General features: G+C 42.5%; 1 protein-coding gene across 1 annotated transcript; it reads left to right on the top strand.

The window, feature by feature from the left end:
- Positions 1-1,972: 1,972 nt before the first annotated feature.
- PPT1 (palmitoyl-protein thioesterase 1) lies at positions 1,973-18,422 on the top strand. Its single transcript, XM_059897309.1, has 9 exons — positions 1,973-2,111; positions 5,652-5,761; positions 5,986-6,113; positions 6,439-6,509; positions 8,458-8,560; positions 12,314-12,404; positions 13,235-13,333; positions 15,573-15,644; positions 16,944-18,422. Exons 1-9 carry the CDS (start codon positions 1,988-1,990, stop codon positions 17,064-17,066), a joined length of 921 nt encoding a protein of 306 aa, XP_059753292.1. The 5' UTR covers positions 1,973-1,987; the 3' UTR covers positions 17,067-18,422.
- Positions 18,423-18,458: the final 36 nt, after the last annotated feature.

The following is an 18,458-nucleotide window of genomic DNA, read 5'->3' as shown; positions in this document are numbered from 1 at the left end:
TGGAAAACAGAGTCTATGAGAAAGCTTTATTCCATTATCTTAACTGAGAAATACAATAATTTTTAATGTATATATATATATCCTTTTTTCTGACTATAAAATTTATGTATCTGTACATATATCATTCATCATGTTGTATACCTTAAACTAATACAATGTTTTAATTATATCTCAATAAAACTGGGGGGAAAACCTGGGAAAAATAAAAGTTATGTATCCTTCCTATAAAAATTCAAACTATACAGAAGCATATAAAGTAAAAAATGAAAGTTCCTTATAATTGTCAGCTAAAAATTGTTGCTCATCATGTCACACTACAAGAATGAAGTCACTAGCCACTGTAGTCTTTGACCTTCAACACCCCCTGAAAGGAGTTCAGGGTGGAGATCAGGAATGAGGCACTCTCCGCTTGAAAAAACTGGCAGAACAGGCCTCCAGATAGTTAGATATTTTCAGGAGAAGATTTTAGGAGCCCAATTTCTTGCATCTTCTCATATCCAGGAAAGCACTGAAATCATTAACAGAAACATCTGCTCCTCCTGACTAGCAGCTACCTTCTTGTCACTAGCAGCAACCCTCTGCCAAAATGTGTGTTTGACTGCATGCATCCCCCTTCACCTAAATCACATATATACTGACCTCTCCCTTACCTCTTCGGAGCAGTTCCTCAGAGCTATCTGAGAGGCTGCATCCGGGGCTACAGGGCTCACTTTGCCCCAAATAAAACTTAACTCACAACTCTCATGTTGTGCATTTTTTTTCAGTCAACATAATACAGCTCCAAGAATATCACTCTTAACAGTTCCCTGATCTTTTTGTATATTTATTTTCTTTCTTTTTGCTGTCAGTTCTTAGGCCTTTCAGTCAAAATCACTAGAAACACGTGAATATATAGATTAAAAAACAGCTGTTTTAATGTAGGTTTTACATACCATAAAAATTCACCGATTTCACATATACAACCCAATGATTTTTGGTAACTATAGAGCGGTACAACCATCACCACAACACATGTACTTCTTACAAAAATACAGTTACTAGCTCTTCCTTTACAATATATCGAAAACATTTTTCGTGTCACTATATACAAATTTACCTTATCCTTTATAAAATCTGCTTCACAACATTCCATTGTGTAGTGGATACACTTTAATTCACTTAACGTATTCTCCATTTAAACAATTTCAATGTTTTTCTGAAAAAAAAATTTCTGAGCAGAGAACTAAAATGGTGAAAGTGGATTGAGATCATGAATCTGGAGGCAAATGAAAAAGGGTAAAATGGTGGATGAGAGTTTCCTGCAATAACCCAGCTCTAAGATTAGACCAGGAAGTGGCAGTGGCCTTTTCCATCACTCTTGCATCCATCAGATGCTCTTGTCAGTCTGGAAGCTCTACCATTTCTAAAAAACAGGTAGCTTTCCTGTCTACCTTAGCTCATAACAGTCCTTCTCCCGCATTTCATCTTTGCCTGTTGAAGTCCTATCTTTCCTTCATGATAGAGCATACCACACTGCCATGATTAGCCCTGGAAATTATCCCTCCCCTTCAATTTCTGATAGAGAGCTGAGTCCTTCCTTCTTTTCTTCCTTCCACAAAGTACTTTTCTTCCAAAGGCAGTGCAATGCAGAGGTTAAGAGCAAAGACTTTGGATCCGCCAATTTACTCTCTGTGAACTTGGTTCCTAACCCAAATGCTCAGTGCCTCAGTGTCCTGACCCATAAAATGGGGAGAAGTGTATTCGGCGTTGTTACGAGGATTAAATCAGATACCAGATGTAAAGCGCTTAGAATAGTGTTTGATGCGTAGGAAGCGCTGAATAAATGTTGGCTTGCATTTGATTCCTGCTGGCGGTCTGTTCGCTAGGGTAACACTCCAGGACAGACACCCGTCCGCGCAGCTGCCCATGCGGAGCTGTGGAGGATGCGGCCCAGCCCCTCCCGCGCCAGACCCGGGAGAGGGGAGGGCGGTCATGTGATTGAGTCAAGATGGCGTCGTCCAGCTCCTTGTGGCTCTTGGCTCTCGCTTTCCTGCCGGCGTCCTGCGCTTCCCTGGCACTGGGGCATCTTGACCCGCCGGCCCCGCTGCCTCTGGTGATCTGGCATGGGATGGGTAAGTGAAGGAAGGAGGCGAAGAGAGTCAAAAGGTTTTGGCGACTCTTTCCCTCTCCCAACCGGTGTTCGCGTCTGCAAAGTGCAAGTGTGGTGGGCGAGGACCGTGGTCACACAGCACCCGGCTGTCCCCACGGTTTAGGATTTGGGGGTTACTCTGCATTGGAAAGGGAGATGCGGAAGGAGCTATCTTTTGGTGAGCGCTCACAGAGGGCTGTGCACTGCGGTAGGGTTTTACGTGGTGTCCTGGTTTAATCCCCATGGCAGTGGCGTCAGGGTGCAGCATCAGACACTTGCTCGGGGAAGGCTGGGCTGTGGCTGCATGACCGGCGCATCCATCCTTTTGTTCATTCACACATTGAAGAGATTTGTTAGGCACCAGTAGTTCATTTATACATTTGACACATAGTTATTGAATACCTACTGGATGCTGAGGATACAGCAGTGAACGAAATAGACTAAATTTTTTGCTCTTTTAGAACTTTCCAGTGGGAGAGACAGACTATAATATAATATAATAATATAATGTAATATAATACGTCAAATGGTGATACGTGCAATGGAGAAAAATAAAGCAGAGAGGGGGATAGAGACTGCAAGTGGGGGCTTGCAGTTTTATAGAGCAAGGTCAGGAAAGGATTCACTGAGAAAGTGACACCTGAGCAAAGACCTGAAGTCGATGAGGGAAGATGCTTTGTGAATATCTGGTGGAAGGAACAGCAAATGCAAAGGCCATGAGGCAGAAGTATGTCAGGTATGCTGGTATGTTCAAGGAACAGCATTCAGGTCATTGTAGCTGGAAGAAAATAGGTGTTTAGTGAGCAAGAAGAAAATAGGTGTTTAGTTCAGGGATGGGAGGGGGATGGGGGTGGCCTGCTGATGTTGTTGGGCCTACTAAGGCTACTGTAGGAACTTTGGCTAGAATGAGATGGGAAGTTCTTGTGGGTTTTGAGCAGATGAGTGACATGATCTGATTTGCACTTTAAAAGCACTCTAGTTGCTATATGGAGAATAGATTGTAGGGGGTCGTGGACCTTTGCAAGGAGAAAACTTAGGAAGCTTTTGCAGTAATCTAAACAAGAGGTGATGGTGGCTTGAAACAGTTTAGTAATAGAGGAGATGTTGAGAAGTGGTCAAAGTTTGGATATAGTTTGAAGATGGAACCAATGGGATTTGCTAACAGGTTAGATGTGGGATGAGAAAGGAGTCAAGGATGATTCCACGGGTTTTGGTCTGGACAGTGAGAAGGATGATGTTGTCATTTTACCAAAATGGGGAAGCCTGTAGGGTGAGCAAATTTGGGATGAAAACCAAGAGTCTGCTTTTGGGACTCTTGAGATATTTGTTACATATCCAGGAGATGTAGAGGCATTTGGAATGTGGAGTCCAAGACAGATACAGGCTGGAGATTAAAGTTGGGAGCCTTTGGCATATGGCTGGTATTGAAAGCCATGGAACTGGGAGAGATCACCTAGGGAGTGAGTGTACACAGAGGAGGGAAGAGGTCTAAAGACTGAGACCTGAGGCGGTCCCAGCATTTGGAGGTTGAGGAGATGGGGAGGAATTAGCAAAGGAGACAGTGATGGAATGACTAGGGAGGCAGTAGAGTCAGGAGAGGGCAGAGTCCTGGAAGCCACATGAAAATGTTTTAAAAGGAAGGGAGTAAAAAACTGTGAGATGTTGATGACAGGTCAAATAAGATGAGGGCTGAGAATTGGTTATTGGATTTAGGAATACGAGGATCACTAATGACCTTGACAAAAGCACTTTTAGGGGAGTGGTGAGAGTGAGAGCCTTTTTGAAATGGCTTAAAGAAAAACGTTCAGAGAGGAATTAGAGTCAATAAATAGAGACAGTTCTTTCAAGGCTCTGTGCCAGGGCCTGGGGCTACTACAGTGGAGTTAAAGGAGAACAGGGGAGCTCCGTGCCCTCCCAGAGCACAGTCACTCTGTATGGGAGGCAGTTAAGTAACCCACGATTATAGTTCAGTGCAAGAAATCAAAGATGCTTGGGGTCTTTTCCTTCTTTAAAAACAAATTCTTAAGCTTATTCTCAGGTTGAAAATGGGATGATTAAGTTCAAAATGGAAAATGATCTCAGCCCAGTTCTCCCACTCAGTGGCCACTTTGCTTCCTATTCTTAGTTCTGGTTCCTTGAAACAGGAAAAAAAAAAGTAAAATGTAAGTTCAAGGCCAGCACTTACATGAAGGCAAGAGTTAGCACCTCCTTAAATTTTGTGTCCTAGTCACTTTACTTGTCTTACTGTAGTCCTGGCCCTGAAGAGAAATCAGATTCCAAAGTGCTTTTGAGTCTATTAACCCCAAATGTTCTAGATGATAAGGGAATCTGCACCCCTGCTTATTTTCAGTTGTGAATTTGGTGTCCCCATTTTATTGTGTGGGCTTTTGAAGTTTGTTATTACCTGATAAACATGAGCTGAGCAAAAAATGTTGTTCTCTCTTTTTGTTGTTGCTGAGGTGAAATTCATATAACATACAATTAACCATGTTAAAGTATACAATTCAGTGACATTTAGTGTATTCACGTTGTGCAATCACCACTTCTCTCTAGTTTCAAAACTTTTTCATCACCCCAGAAAATACCTGTACCCATTAAGGAATCACTCTTCAGCCCCCACTTCCCATCATCCCCAGGAAATGTTCAGTCTGCTTTCTGTTTCAATGGATTTGCCTATTCTGGATGTATCATATAAAAGGAATTATACAATATGTTACCTTTTGTCTCTGGCTTATTTCACTTACAATAATGTTTTCGAGGTTCATCCACATTGTAGCATGTGTCAATACTTTGTTCCTTTTTATGGTGGAATAATATTTTATTGTATATATGTACCACAATTGTTTATCCAGTCATCCATTGATGGACATTTGGGTGTTTTCCACCTTTTAGCTATTACAAATAATGCTGCTTTAAATATTGTTCTACAAACCTCTGTAGGGACATACATTTTCACTTCTCTTGGGTATGTATCCAGAAGTGAAATTGATGTGTCATATGGTCATTGTATGTTTAAATTTTTGAGGAACCATCAAATTGTTTTCATGGTGGCTGCACCATGTTACATTTCCACCAGCAATGTAAAGGGTTCCTATTTCTCCCTATCTTTGCCAACACTTGTTATTTTCCATTTTTAAATGAATTAATTTTTAAAAAAATTAAAGCCATCCTAGTAGTTGTGCAGTGGTATCTCATTGTGATTTTGATTTGCATTTCCTTAATGACCACTGATGTTGAACATATTTTCATGTGCTTGTTGGCCATTTGTATATCTTCTTTGGAGAGATGTCTGTTCATATCCTTTTCCCATTTCAATTAGATTGTCTTCTTGTTGTGGAGTTGTAGAGTTCTTTGTATATTCCAGACATTAAACCCTTATCAAGTATATGTTTTGCAAATATTTTCTCCCATTCTGTATGTTGTCTTTTCACATTTTCATTAATGCCTTTAAAGCACAGAAGTTTTTTAAAAAAAATAATGTTTTTTTTACTCATGAGTTTCCACGATTGCCTTTGTTGTCTAGGAGACAGCTGTTGTAATCCCTTAAGCATGGGCGCTATTAAAAAAATGGTCGAGAAGAAAATACCTGGAATTTACGTCTTGTCTTTAGAGATTGGGAAGACCCTGGTAGAGGTGAGGCCCCTCACGGCTCTGTTCCTTTGAAGGTTTGCTGACTGATTTCATAGAATATACTATTAAGATGCTTAACCTTGTATTTTTAGCAGCAGATCATACATGATACTTTAGTTCTTGAGTGGCTTCTGTGAGGGTACCAACCTAAACAAGTTTGCTCTTAGAGAAGGTGCCAGTGAGAGTTTTCAGCCCCATCCTTTCACTTCTCATGGCTCTTCTTTTAGGATGTGGAGAACAGCTTCTTTTTGAATGTCAACTCCCAAGTAACAACGGTGTGTCAGATTCTTGCTAAGGATCCTAAATTGCAGCAAGGCTACAATGCTATGGGATTCTCCCAGGGAGGCCAATTTCTGTAAGTCCCTTTTTGTTATATCACTTACATGGAACTGATTTTTTTTTCCTTTGATTCAGATAGATCTACCCATTCAGTTCTTTTGGAATCTTCACCTATTTTGGAAGGGAAACTCTTCTAAAATATCCCCATGGAAGAAGTTCTATGAAGCTTAGTTTATTTTCTGTGAAGGAGTGAAGATTTGTTTGGCGGTATCAGAGGAAAGTCCTGAAACTTTGTGACTTTGGGGAGCCACAGAGGATTAAGTAGCTTAATCTGGGAAGTTAATTGTTGATGATACATTTCCATCTGACAGTTGGAACTGATAATCCTTTTTTTTCTCCAGGAGGGCAGTGGTTCAGAGATGCCCATCACCTCCTATGATCAATCTCATATCAGTTGGGGGACAACATCAAGGTAACTTTGTCCCCTTTGCCTAAGAAATTCTAGCAGCTCTATTTGTACAAGAAGTCAGCCATCCTTGCAAAAATCCTGTTTTTCTAATTTATAACAAATTAGCCAGGAGAGATGACGAAATAGGATTCCAGAGGCCTGGAACACAGGTGAATCATTAGGTTACCACCTACTTCTCTCTAATTTAATTGACATGATTTCATGGAGGTGAGATGTTTGCAGCCACGTAGCAGGTGGTGGTTTAGGAGTTAGGAAAGTCCAACAACCTTTCCTTTTTTTTTCTTTAAAAAAATTATTTATTTATTTGTTTGTTTTTGGCTGCATTGGGTCTTCGTTGCTGTGTGCGGGCTTTCTCTAGTTGCGGCGAGTGGGGCTACTCTTTGTTGCAATGCGCGGGCTTCTCATTGCTGTGGCTTCTCTTGTTGCGGAGCACGGGCTCTAGGCACGTGGGCTTCAGTAGTTGTGGCATGCGGTCTCAGTAGTTGTGGCGTGTGGGCTCAGTAGTTGTGGCTCACAGGCTCTAGAGCGCAGGCTCAGTAGTTGTGGCGCACGGGCTTAGTTGCTCCACGGCACGTGGGATCCTCCCGGACCAGGGCTCGAACCCGTGTCCCCTGCGCTGGCAGGCGGATTCTTAACCACCGTGCCACCAGGGAAGTCCCCCAACAACCTTTCCTGTTTTCTGACATGGGTGATGTCCTACTGAATTTAGACTTAGGCAAAGAATAGTGTCTAGGCTTTTTGTTAATTTTATAATTAACAGTAGAGATTAAATCTTTCAAAAAACAACAGGTTTGCTATTTAGACAGAATTATTTACTTTTGGGGGAAGATGTGTCTTTGGGATAGAACGTTATCTCTGTTCTGATGGATATAGCTGTTAGCTGGTAGGGTGTAGGGACAGACGGATTCTCCTTATAATCAGGAAACTGGCCTTACCCAATTAACGGTTACTGATGGGCAAGTAATTTGGTATCGTAGGTCCGTTTCACAGATGAGGGAAACTAAAATAAGACCCTGCCCATCTTGTGGGAATTTTTCAGAGGATGAAATGAAATAACAAGTAGGAAAATACTTTTTTAAAGTACACGTATTATTTAAATGCAAGTTGGTAGGAACAGCTTTATCATTCATTCATTGATTCTACAAATATTTATTAAAAACCTAGAAACCTAGAAACAAGACAGACAAGGTTTCTGCCTTCATGAAACTTCCATTCTAGTGGGGGTGAGAATAGACATGAAATAGGTAAACAAATAAAATAAATACAGATAGTGGTAACTATGATAAAGAAAAAAAATAGGATAATAGGAAGAATGGTGGTTGTATTGGTGAAAGGTGTGGGCTCTGGAGCCAAACTGCCTGTGTTCATATCCTGGCTCCATCACTTACTGTCTAACCTTGGACAAGGTATCTAACCTCTCTGTTTGAAAGCTTCCTTAAAAAAAGAAAAAAAAGTTTCCTATCTGTAATATGGTACAAATGATTTCTACTCTACAGGGTGGTTGTGAGGATTAAATTAATTATTGCCAATATATGCTTAGAACTGGTATGTCTGGTAACCCCCAAAATGTTATTAATGAGGATGATGAGGATGCAAGTATAATTGGGGGAGGGGAAGGAACTGGGGTTGGGCACTGCTTGAGTTAGGGCACTCAGATATGACTTCTCTAAACCAAGACCCAAGAGATGTGAATGAGGCCAGCCATTGAAGCAGTAAGAGAAGTACATACTCCAGAGAGAAGCAGATGCAAAGGTCCTGAGGCAGAAAAGAGTGTGGGAACACCAGGAGGAAGCTGGTTATAGTATTAATTCTCAAAACATTATTTTCTTGAGGAATAAATGAACAAGATCAGGGTCTAGTTCTGGTTTTTGTTTCTTGCAATGCCCTGCACATAGTAGGTATTCAATACATGACTACTGAAGGCATGGATGTTTGTCTTCTACTACTATAGGTGTTTTTGGACTCCCTCGGTGCCCAGGAGAGAGCTCTCACATCTGTGACTTGATCAGAAAAACACTGAATGCTGGAGCTTACAACAAAGCTATACAAGAACGGTATGTATGGTTAGCTGAAAAGGATACAGAACTGTCACTAATGAAAATATCATGCTGACTTTCATGCTAACCGTGATTCTAGGAGTAGTTGCTAGTGATTTTCAAATGAGATATTTATTGTAAATATGTCTATACTACCTGCTTCATTTTATTGTAAACCTAAAACTGCTCTAATATTAATTTAAAGGAAGGGAAGACATTTTTCTATGAAAGAAGAATGTAATTACAACAATATTTTTTTTTTTTTTACTTTTTGGCCATGCCACGAGGCATGTGGGATCTTAGTTCCCCAACCAGGGATTGAACCCTGGTCCCCAGCAGTGGAAGTGCAGAGTCTTAACTGCTGGACCACTAGGGAAGTCCCCACAACAATACATTTTCATCTGTAAAACAAAAAACAAAAAAGCCTTTAGAAAGTAGTAAACCCAAGGAATTGATGTTAATATTTGGAGGACAGATTCTTTCTGTTGTCAGCAGTGAGGGGTTAGCCTCCTACGTCAGTGTTCTTAGCTACCTGTGTTTGGGTATTTAACAATATGCAAAATCACTTTCAGGGTGTGTTCTCCTTCAGTTGTTTCCAAACTTAAATTATACATCAGACCCCCTGGGAAATTCATTAACAATGAATTCCAGGGCTCCATCCCTAGAAATTTGAATTCAGTAGGTCTGGAGTATTCTGGGTGATAACTGAGATTTGGGATCAACTAGTATGGTTTTGGTATCTATCCTGTGGGTCTTCCAAGTGTATGATTCTTGTTTGATAGCAGCTCTTCAATACAACACTTCCTTGAAGGCCTGTCCAAGGTACAGCCTTGTGAATGATTGGCCTGTAGAAGAGACCTGCAGCTACCTCTCTTTTCCTTTCCTACCCATTGGCTGGCTACACGGGTAGCCACAAAGCTGTCTTGGGTCAACAGTGCCACCTGATGGTCAGTGAAGGAAACTAAGAGACTTTATATCTCCACCTCCTACCCATTCAGGCAACTCAAACCACTGCTAAGCTTTACCCCTTCCCTGGTTTGACTAGTCACAGCTTGGTTATTTATGTCCAAATATTCTCTGTTCTCATGGGTATGTATGATCTGTTTAAACTACATTGTTCTTTATTCTTTACTCTTTATTCTTCTAACTATTGCCCAGATGCCTCAGAAAGAATCCACCCTTTTCTTTCTTTGTGTTTCCTTCTTTGGTGAACCAAACACAATTGGAATTATTATTCACTGTAGAGGAGCAGTCAGCTGGGGGGTGGGGGGACAGTGACACCTAAGTACTGATTAAAAGTGGTACATGGATGTGTTTATCTTCACTTCCTTCTTAACCGTTAATAAACTGGTAGCAAAAGAAGAAAAAGTGATAAACCCACAAGGGCAAAGAGAACAGGAGAGGAGAGAAGAGATAATAAAATACGTCAACATTTCTTTTGAAAGACAGAAAGCAAATTAATGAGTGATAACTGTTTTAGCAGAGCAGAAAATTCTGAAACCTTTATGTCTGTGGAGGGATACACTGACAAGAAGGAACCAGCTTCACTTTTTACAGTCCCAGAAAGACTCAGGAATTAGATGCCTAAGATGCCTTGGAAGGTAGAGTAAGTGCATGGGACTTTTTGTTGAAAATCTATATAAACAATGATCAAACTCCTTAGTTCCCTGAAATGCACGTCCAAGTGACTGCTCCTCCCCCACCCTGACAAGAGAAGCCAAATTTATTTTCTGGAGCAGTTTGACTAAAGAAGTACCAGGGGACTTCCCTGGCGGTCCAGTGGTTAGGACTCCATGCTTCCACTGCAGGGGGCATGGGTTTGATCCCTGGTCGGAGAACTAAGACCCCGCATGCCGTGTCACGTGGCCAAAAAAAAAAAAAAAATTAATTAAAAAAAAAAGTAGTACCAGATTTCGAGATAACAAGCACCTGACAGTGGCAAGACACCATATTGAAAACCCACTCTGTCCCATTCTGCTCCTAGAATGATAGCAGCCAGGCTTATTACCTGCTAGGCAGAAGTTTGACAGATCCCTCTCTGAAAAAACTGATTGGTCCCAGACAAAAGACCTACAGGTTCATGTTTTGGAATCCTTCAACAAGTAAGGACTCCTCCTGACTACCACGTAGTCAAGCCACCAGTAGATAAGCTCTGTTCTTGCGTGAAGAACTTTCAGTCAGCTTCTTTAAATATGAACAGTGAGCCAAGGATCCCCAGTCAGACATCTGGGGAAAGCTTCCAAAATGAAAGACCAAAACAAACAAAAAGTAAAAAGGAACTTGGAAGAAACAGATGGCAATTCAAGGAGCTGAAGAAAACCTTAAAAAAAAAAAAAAAAAAAAAGCCTGTATTATTATCTTCAGAGATAAGAGATCATCCATGACGCTAGAAGAGAATGCAAATAAAACCAATCATCAGAGAGAAAGAGATCCTGGAAGTTAAAAATAAGATAACCAAAACAAAAATGTGTTAGCGGTATGGGAATATAAAGTTGAGGAAATTTCTTGGAAATTAGAACAAAATCTCAATGAGGTAGAAAAAAGGGGGAAACAGGTAAATTAGAGAAGCCATTCAAGAAGTTCAATACCTGCCTGATTGGAGTTTCGAAAAGAGAACAGAGGAAAGAGTGGATTGGAATTATCAAAGAAGTAATATGAGAACACTTCTCAGAACTATGGGACATGAGTTTCCAGATCAAAAGGACTCACCAAGTAGTCAGGGGTGAAAAAAGACCCACATCCAGGTATATTCCCGTGAAGTGTCAGAACACTGTGGGTAAAGAGCAGACCCCAGTGAGGCCGCCGACTGACTCTCTGACAGCAAAACTACTAGCTAGAAGGCAGTGGTGCAGTACCTTTGTCTTCTGAGAAAAAATGATTTCCAACGTAGAATTCTCTATTGAACCTGGAAGTAGCAATCAAATGTGAAGGGAAAATAAAGACATCTTCAGACATGTAAAAAGAAGAGACATGGCCTTCCATATTCTCTCTCTAGGGGGTTGTTGGAGAGGCTCAGTGCTACACTGTCCAGCTGTGTGGCCTTGGATGTCCTTGAGCCTGCTTCTCCTCACCTCCAGCATGAGGCTAATGGTGCCTTCCTGCAGGGTTGCTGTGAGGATTAGACCAATGGAGTGTGAAGCCATCAGTGCAGTGCTCAGCTCATAGTGAGTAGGCAGCGTTGGGCTGGTACCACTAGTGGTGCTGTGTTGAAAATATTTATTCAACTTTAGCTTTCTCTTTCCTTTATTTATAAGTATTGCGGTGGTTGTGTTGTCTCTAAGTTTTAGTTGCACTTAAAATATTTTGTTCATAATTTAATCAAGTACTGAACTATTACTGTTTGCCAGGCCCCATTGTAAGTCTTGCAGATACAGTGGAGAATAAGACAATTAGGGTAACATGCTCTTGTAAATAAGACATTTAGGGTAACATACTCTGTTTACTTGGGGAAAGGGGGTCTCCAAGTAAACAGATGCACTAGATAACAGTGCTAAGCCCGTGGCAGAAAGAAACAGGGTGCAGCCATGGACAGTAATGGAGGAGGTGCCTACTTTGGACAGAACAGTCTTTGAAGAAAAGATATTTAAGCTGGGATCTCAACGACGAGAGGGAGCATAGGAGATGCTAAGGAAAAAGGGATCAGGCAGAGGGAACAGAAGACTCTGGTCCTTTGTCCCTTTGAAGTCTCTTGGTGGCCTGTGCACAGGGGCATGCCCCGGGAGTGCTGACCGAAGTGCAGCTTGGTCACCTTTCTTTCTTTTTCTCCCACAGCCTGGTGCAAGCAGAATACTGGCACGACCCCATAAAGGAGGACATATACCGCAACCACAGCATCTTCTTGGCAGATATTAATCAGGAGAGAGTAAGCACCCAACCCAGGCTACCGTAGATGTGCATTCATTTTCCTGTTTAGGGCATTATAAACAGATTAGCAGTGACCGTTTATTCATAATACCCTAGGCAGAATCCAGGAAACAAGAAGTTCTGTTTTTAGGGAGGCGGTGCTTATGAGATTCCGTTCCTTTTAGGGAGGCTGAAATTTATGTGGCTTTCTTCCTGTAGGTTCTTCCTCTTTCCTAGTGTTGAAGCAGCAGGGTGAGCTCAGTAGGTGCTGGCTGGCTTACATGGAACTTCAGCTGCTGCCTTACTGAGGGAAGCCTTTCTAGTGGATCCTTTTTGGGTCATATTTTCTCAGAAGAGTAATTAGAAGAGAGACTGCAGAGGGGACTGAGTGTGTCCCAAAGTTGAGCATGCTTTGGGAGGTTCTGGTAAACTAAATGGCTCAATTTATATTGGGCTTATCTGGAGGTTTAAAGCAAACAAGAACAGAATTTGAAGGGGGGCGGTGGGAATAGAATAGTATAGCAGAACCACTCAGAGTTTGTAGTTTCTTATTTTGCCTTGGTTTTCTCTGGCTAGAAGCCTTTAACCTATGTGATGGAGGCCTTTGGAGTGCAGTGACGGATTCATGGTGGCACCAGTATGCCATGGTTGGTGGGAGCATTGTCAGTCAGATACGATGGTAAGAAAAGGCTGTACCTGGTATATTCTGGGAAGGAAGGCAGCCCATACCATGGAGAAGAAACATGGTGATCCAGGGTCAGGGAGACCAGAGCACTGAAAGGTTTTAATTCCCCAGCTATAACCTGATGGTGGTGTCCCTGAGGTGCTTACTGTTCGCCTTTTCTCCAGGGTGTCAATGAGTCATACAAGAAAAACCTGATGGCCTTGAAGAAGTTTGTGATGGTGAAATTCCTCAATGATTCCATTGTGGACCCCGTGGATTCTGAGGTGAGATGCTGCTTAGGCCACAACATGCCAGGAGACCATCAGAGTAAATGGCATTAAAACACAGCTGCATGACTTCCCTGGTGGTCCAGTGGTTAAGAATCCGCCTTGCAATGCAAGGGACGTGGGTTTGATCCCTGGTCGGGGAACTAAGATCCCAAATGCCACAGGGCAACTAAACCCGCATACCGCAACTACTGAGCCCATGCGCCCTGGAGCCCACATGCCACAACTAGAGAAACCTGCACACCGCAACTAGAGAGAAGCCCGCAATGAAGATCCCGCGCGCCAAAACAAAGACTGAGTGCAGCTGAACTAAAAAAAGACAAGAAACAAACAAATGAAATGAGCTGCCTGCTGGGAAAAACTGTCAGTCCCTTTCACCCACCTTTGTGTAGAGCAGGGGTTCTGAGGTCTATAAACGGGACACTGAGGGTTGTAGCCCCCCAACCGCCCAAAATTGTGTGCAAACTTAGTTGACCCTTGAAAAACGTGGGGATTAGGGATGCTGACCCTTCGCACAGTCAAAAATCTACATATAACTTATAGTTGGCCCTCAGCATCCACAGTATTGGAAAAAAAATCCACTTATAAGTGGACCGGAGCAGTTCAAACCCATGTTGTTCAAGGGTCAACTGTAGTTGCATCCTCTGAGGAAGGGTCTATAATTTTTATCAGATTTTCAGAGATCCGTGATCCAAAAAAGGTTCGGAACTATGAGTCCAAAGTCTATAAATTCCTGAGGTTCACATTCAAGGTCTGCCTTGACCTGGCTTCGACCTGTCTTTCCAACCTAATCTTAGCTTCATGACCACTTCATATCCTCTCTGATCAAGCCATACTGTACTACTTGAAACGACCCGGGCCTGGCATGTGCTTTTTCTTTTGTGTGTCTTTGTTCCTTTGTTCATGCTTTTCAGTCTCTAAAACGCCCTTCTGTGGGCTTCTCCGCCTGACAAGTTCCTATTCAGCTGTCAAGGCCAATCTCAAGTGTCACTTCCTCCATCCAGGATGCCACCACTCTTCCAAGCAGAATTTGCTACCACCCACCTGCTTTGTTTTTTTTTTTTTAATTTTTTTAACTTTTTGGGTTTATTTTTTTATTTATTTATGGCTGTGTTGGGTCTTCGTTTCTGTGCGAGGGCTTTCTCTAGTTGTGGCAAGTGGGGGCCACTCTTCATCGCAGTGCGCGGGCCTCTCATTATCGCGGCCTCTCTTGTTGCAGAGCACAGACTCCAGACACACAGGCTCAGTAGTTGTGGCTCACGGGCCTAGTTGCTCTGCGGCATGTGGGACCTTCCCAGACCAGGGCTTGAACCCGTGTCCCCTGCATTGGCAGGCAGATTCTCAACCACTGCACCACCAGGGAAGCCCCCACCTGCTTTGTTTTTGGTCGCGCCGCACAGCATGCGTGATCTTAGTTCTCAGACTAGGGATCGAACCCACACCCCCTGCAGTGGAAGCGCAGAGTCCTAACCACTGCACCGCCAGGGAATTGCCTTTGCTCCCTCTTTTAAAGAATCATCAGCCTCTGTTCTATCAGCATTCATCACATTGTGTCAGAGCACCAGAGACTAGCAAACTACACCTGTGGGCCAAATCCAGCCTGCCACATGCATTTGTATGGCCCACAAACTAAAAATGGTTTTTATATTTGTAAATGGTAGAAAAAAGTCAAAAGAATATTTGATGATGTGAAAATTATGTGAAATTCAAATGTCAATGTCTATAAATAAAGTTTCATTAGAATGCAGCCATATTCATTTCAGAAACATTGCCTGTGGCAGCTTTTGCATTACAATGGCAGCATTTAGTAGCTGCAACCACGTGGCCCTTAAAGCCTAAAATATTTTGTATCTGGTCTTTATGGAAGTTTCCTGACCCCCATGCTGAACAATTAGTTGTTTCTGTGCATTGGACTAGAGCTTCTTGAAAACAGGGGCTGTATACATACTCATCTTTGAATGTTTAGACTTCAGCACAAGGATTTTCACAGAGTAGGTGCTCAATAATTGTAGGAAGCAGCAATTCTGGGGAGTTGGAAAGCTCTTTGGAATGATTAACTCATACCTCAGGACCCACCCTTAAGAAGAGATGACTCGAGACACGCTGTTTTCCCTCCTTGCTGCAGTGTTAGGGTGTTCAGTTTGTTGGTAGTCTTAGCTACTAGCCAGTCTTAAACCAGTTTGGCAGTACGCGCCATGTGTCTGATCTGACCTCATTTCTTCCTTCTCTCCTGCAGTGGTTTGGATTTTACAGAAGCGGCCAAGCCAAGGAAACCATTCCCTTACAGGAGAGCACCCTGTACACACAGGTAACTGGGGAAGAGAGGCGCAGTCCTTTTCAGCTCCTGCTTCCGGAAGCTGCTAGGTGCTTTGGTGACAGACCTTGTCTTGTACACCCCAGCACAGCAGGTGCTTGAGGCGTCTGACTTGTGTCTGATGTGGGCGAGGCTTGTTAGGCTGTTGATTGTTGCACTAGCTTATCAGGCATTGGTTTACCGAAGCCTACATCCTGAAGGTTGAAGGACCTGTACGGCATATGTTTTCAGGCATGTACAAGGGACACATCATCTCTGACTCCTTCCTTCTGATAACAAGGTTTAGAACCGGCTTCCTTTGCTGAGGCGTAGTCCACTACAAATCCAAGAAGCCCCCACGCGTGACAGAAACACACTTCCAAACTAATCCTTACTTTAAAACAATAGATGCGCAAGTCCTGTTTTTAAATCAGGCACTGACACGGGGAACTCCTGCAGGAGACTGATAGGAACAGAGCTGTGAATTTTGTTCAGCAGTAGGTCCTGTTTCTCAAGCAGAGGTGGCAGCATTTCACCACCTCCAGTTCTGAGGCCTTCCGTACTCTAAGGCTTTTATCTTGGGAGATACTCTCCCCAAAATGCAGAAGTGTTACATCTGAACCACTTGCCTTCTTTCTATTCAGATTCCTCCAAGTAATTTCAGAGGCCAGTTGTCATCTCTTGGCTTTTCTCCTGCATCTGGTGCCCCATCTTGGGTGAGGTAAAAGGACAAGGAAGCTAGGATCTGTTAAGAGTTTTGGATATTACAACTAAGAACTTGTCATGAAACTCAAACTGATGGTAGCTACAGCAGAAGCAACATTCTGGCACCATCATAACTGCTCATCTTCCCACCCATACTTGTTCTTCAGCACCCCAGCTGTGGGTCATGACATGTTCAGCTGCAGGATATGAAAGTGTCTGAGTTTTGTTATCTAAGGGTTGGATCTGTTGTAAGTTATCTAGCTAATGTTCTCCTGTCTTTGGTTCAGTCCCACTTAACTTGACATTTTGAGGCAGTTTTGTCCATGGCTTGCCCACTCATAGGTGGTCCTCCAGAAGCTTTGGGAAACTTCAGAAAGCAGAATATAAAACTGTATAGAATAACCTCAATTGCACATACATTTTTAATGCTTAGGAAAAAAACTAGAGGCAAGTATCCTTTTTGGCATTTTCAACAATACACCTAAATTTTAATACTCAAAAGAGAAAAGACTGCATTTTGAGAATATATCTCAAGTTAACTTTCTTTACGATTTCACTGTGAAGCTTTTCATTAAGCCTCTTGATTAATTATGGCCTTTCTCTCTGCAGGACCGCCTGGGGCTAAAGGCAATGGACAACGCAGGACAGCTGGTGTTCCTGGCTCTCGAAGGGGACCATCTTCAACTGTCTGAAGCATGGTTTTATGCCCACATCATACCCTTCCTTGAGTGAAACCCTTGTAGTTTGCACCAGAGCTCAGGGAACCCCTCACACTTCCAAACCAGTTCCCTCCATGCCCAAGCCTGAGCTCAGATCCAGCTAGAAACTAATCCTTCTCTTGTCACCGTCTAACATGCCCTGCTTGGAAAGATCCAAGATAGGAATCTTATCCTTTGCCTCATCCTATCAGCATATGGTGTTGAATGCAAGTTTAATTAGCTAATAACCATGGAGATTGTTTTACAACCCTTTGATGTGGTCAGACTGTTTCAGGAATCAGGAGTTTGCTGCAGGTCAGTGGCAGAACTGTGCCCAGGCCTGGAAGAGACTAAACAAACTAAACCAATGAGATAGAGTCTAAGGCAGATGCCTTTCTCAGGAAAATCTAGCCACATCTCAAACCAAGAGGCCAGTACCCAGGCCTAAGGTATTCACATAAATGCTTTCTCAGTTGTGCTGGTGGAGATTTGACCAGTGCTTGGAGAAGTATTGCTTGGATGATGTGTCCACATAATTTCTTGAGGCTGTCCTCCTCTCTTTCAGTGTGTTGCTTTCTGTGGTGTCTTAGCTATTATTAGACAAATTTGGGCAGGCCACCATCTTGCCTTGGTAGCACTTTTTTTTGTCTCCTCAGGTAGTGATGAATTTGTTGCTCTGTCACAAAAGGAGGGAAATAGCACACAATTGGCTTGCTTAAGGGAGCAAGTGTACATATTGCTTAACTTAGATGGGGCGGGGGAGGTTTAAAGAAAAATAGGAGGAGGTAGTTGGTTCTTTCCATTCCATCCTTGAAGAACCTGCCCTTTCTAAATATGACTAGTGGTGTGGATTCTAGAGTCACTCTATTGCTGGCATTAGCAAAGAATGGGAGGAAAAATGCAAAGAGATCAGGCTTTCTAACTTCCATCTCAAAAATTTGAGATTACCGCACACTTCAAACTGCTTCTGATGTGTTCTGTGAAAAAAAGAGTGCTCAAAAAGCTTAGGGAGTATTCCATATCCCTTTTCTTCTCTTGAAGATCAACCCACCTTAGAATATTAAGGACTCTGAGAATTTCTGTTACAGTAAAGAAAACTAACTGTAATCTACCGTTTCCCACGCTATTTGAGCATGGACGTCTTAACGCCCAATCCCTTATCCCATGAAAACCAAGCAACACTTTTTGGAAGATTGTTCTGCAGAATGCCAGTTTGCGGAAATGGGTAGCTATACTTGAGGGAAGCACTTTGTTAGTGCTGCAAAGTTTACCCTCTGTGATTCTTCTTTCACCTCTCTCAAGACTTTTCAACTAAGAGGATGAAAGGCAAGAAGTGGGGACGTGTGAAAATAATTTTATGAAGTTGTTTAAAATAAAGAGTAGTTTCTTATCCTTGGTGTCATTTTTCTTTTCAAAGTTCTTACAT

Source organism: Balaenoptera ricei, chromosome 1 (genome assembly GCF_028023285.1).
Source record: "Balaenoptera ricei isolate mBalRic1 chromosome 1, mBalRic1.hap2, whole genome shotgun sequence".
Lineage (NCBI taxonomy): Eukaryota > Metazoa > Chordata > Mammalia > Artiodactyla > Balaenopteridae > Balaenoptera > Balaenoptera ricei.
The sequence above is the reverse complement of the archived record's forward strand: the minus strand, read 5'-3'. Positions and strand labels throughout refer to the sequence as shown.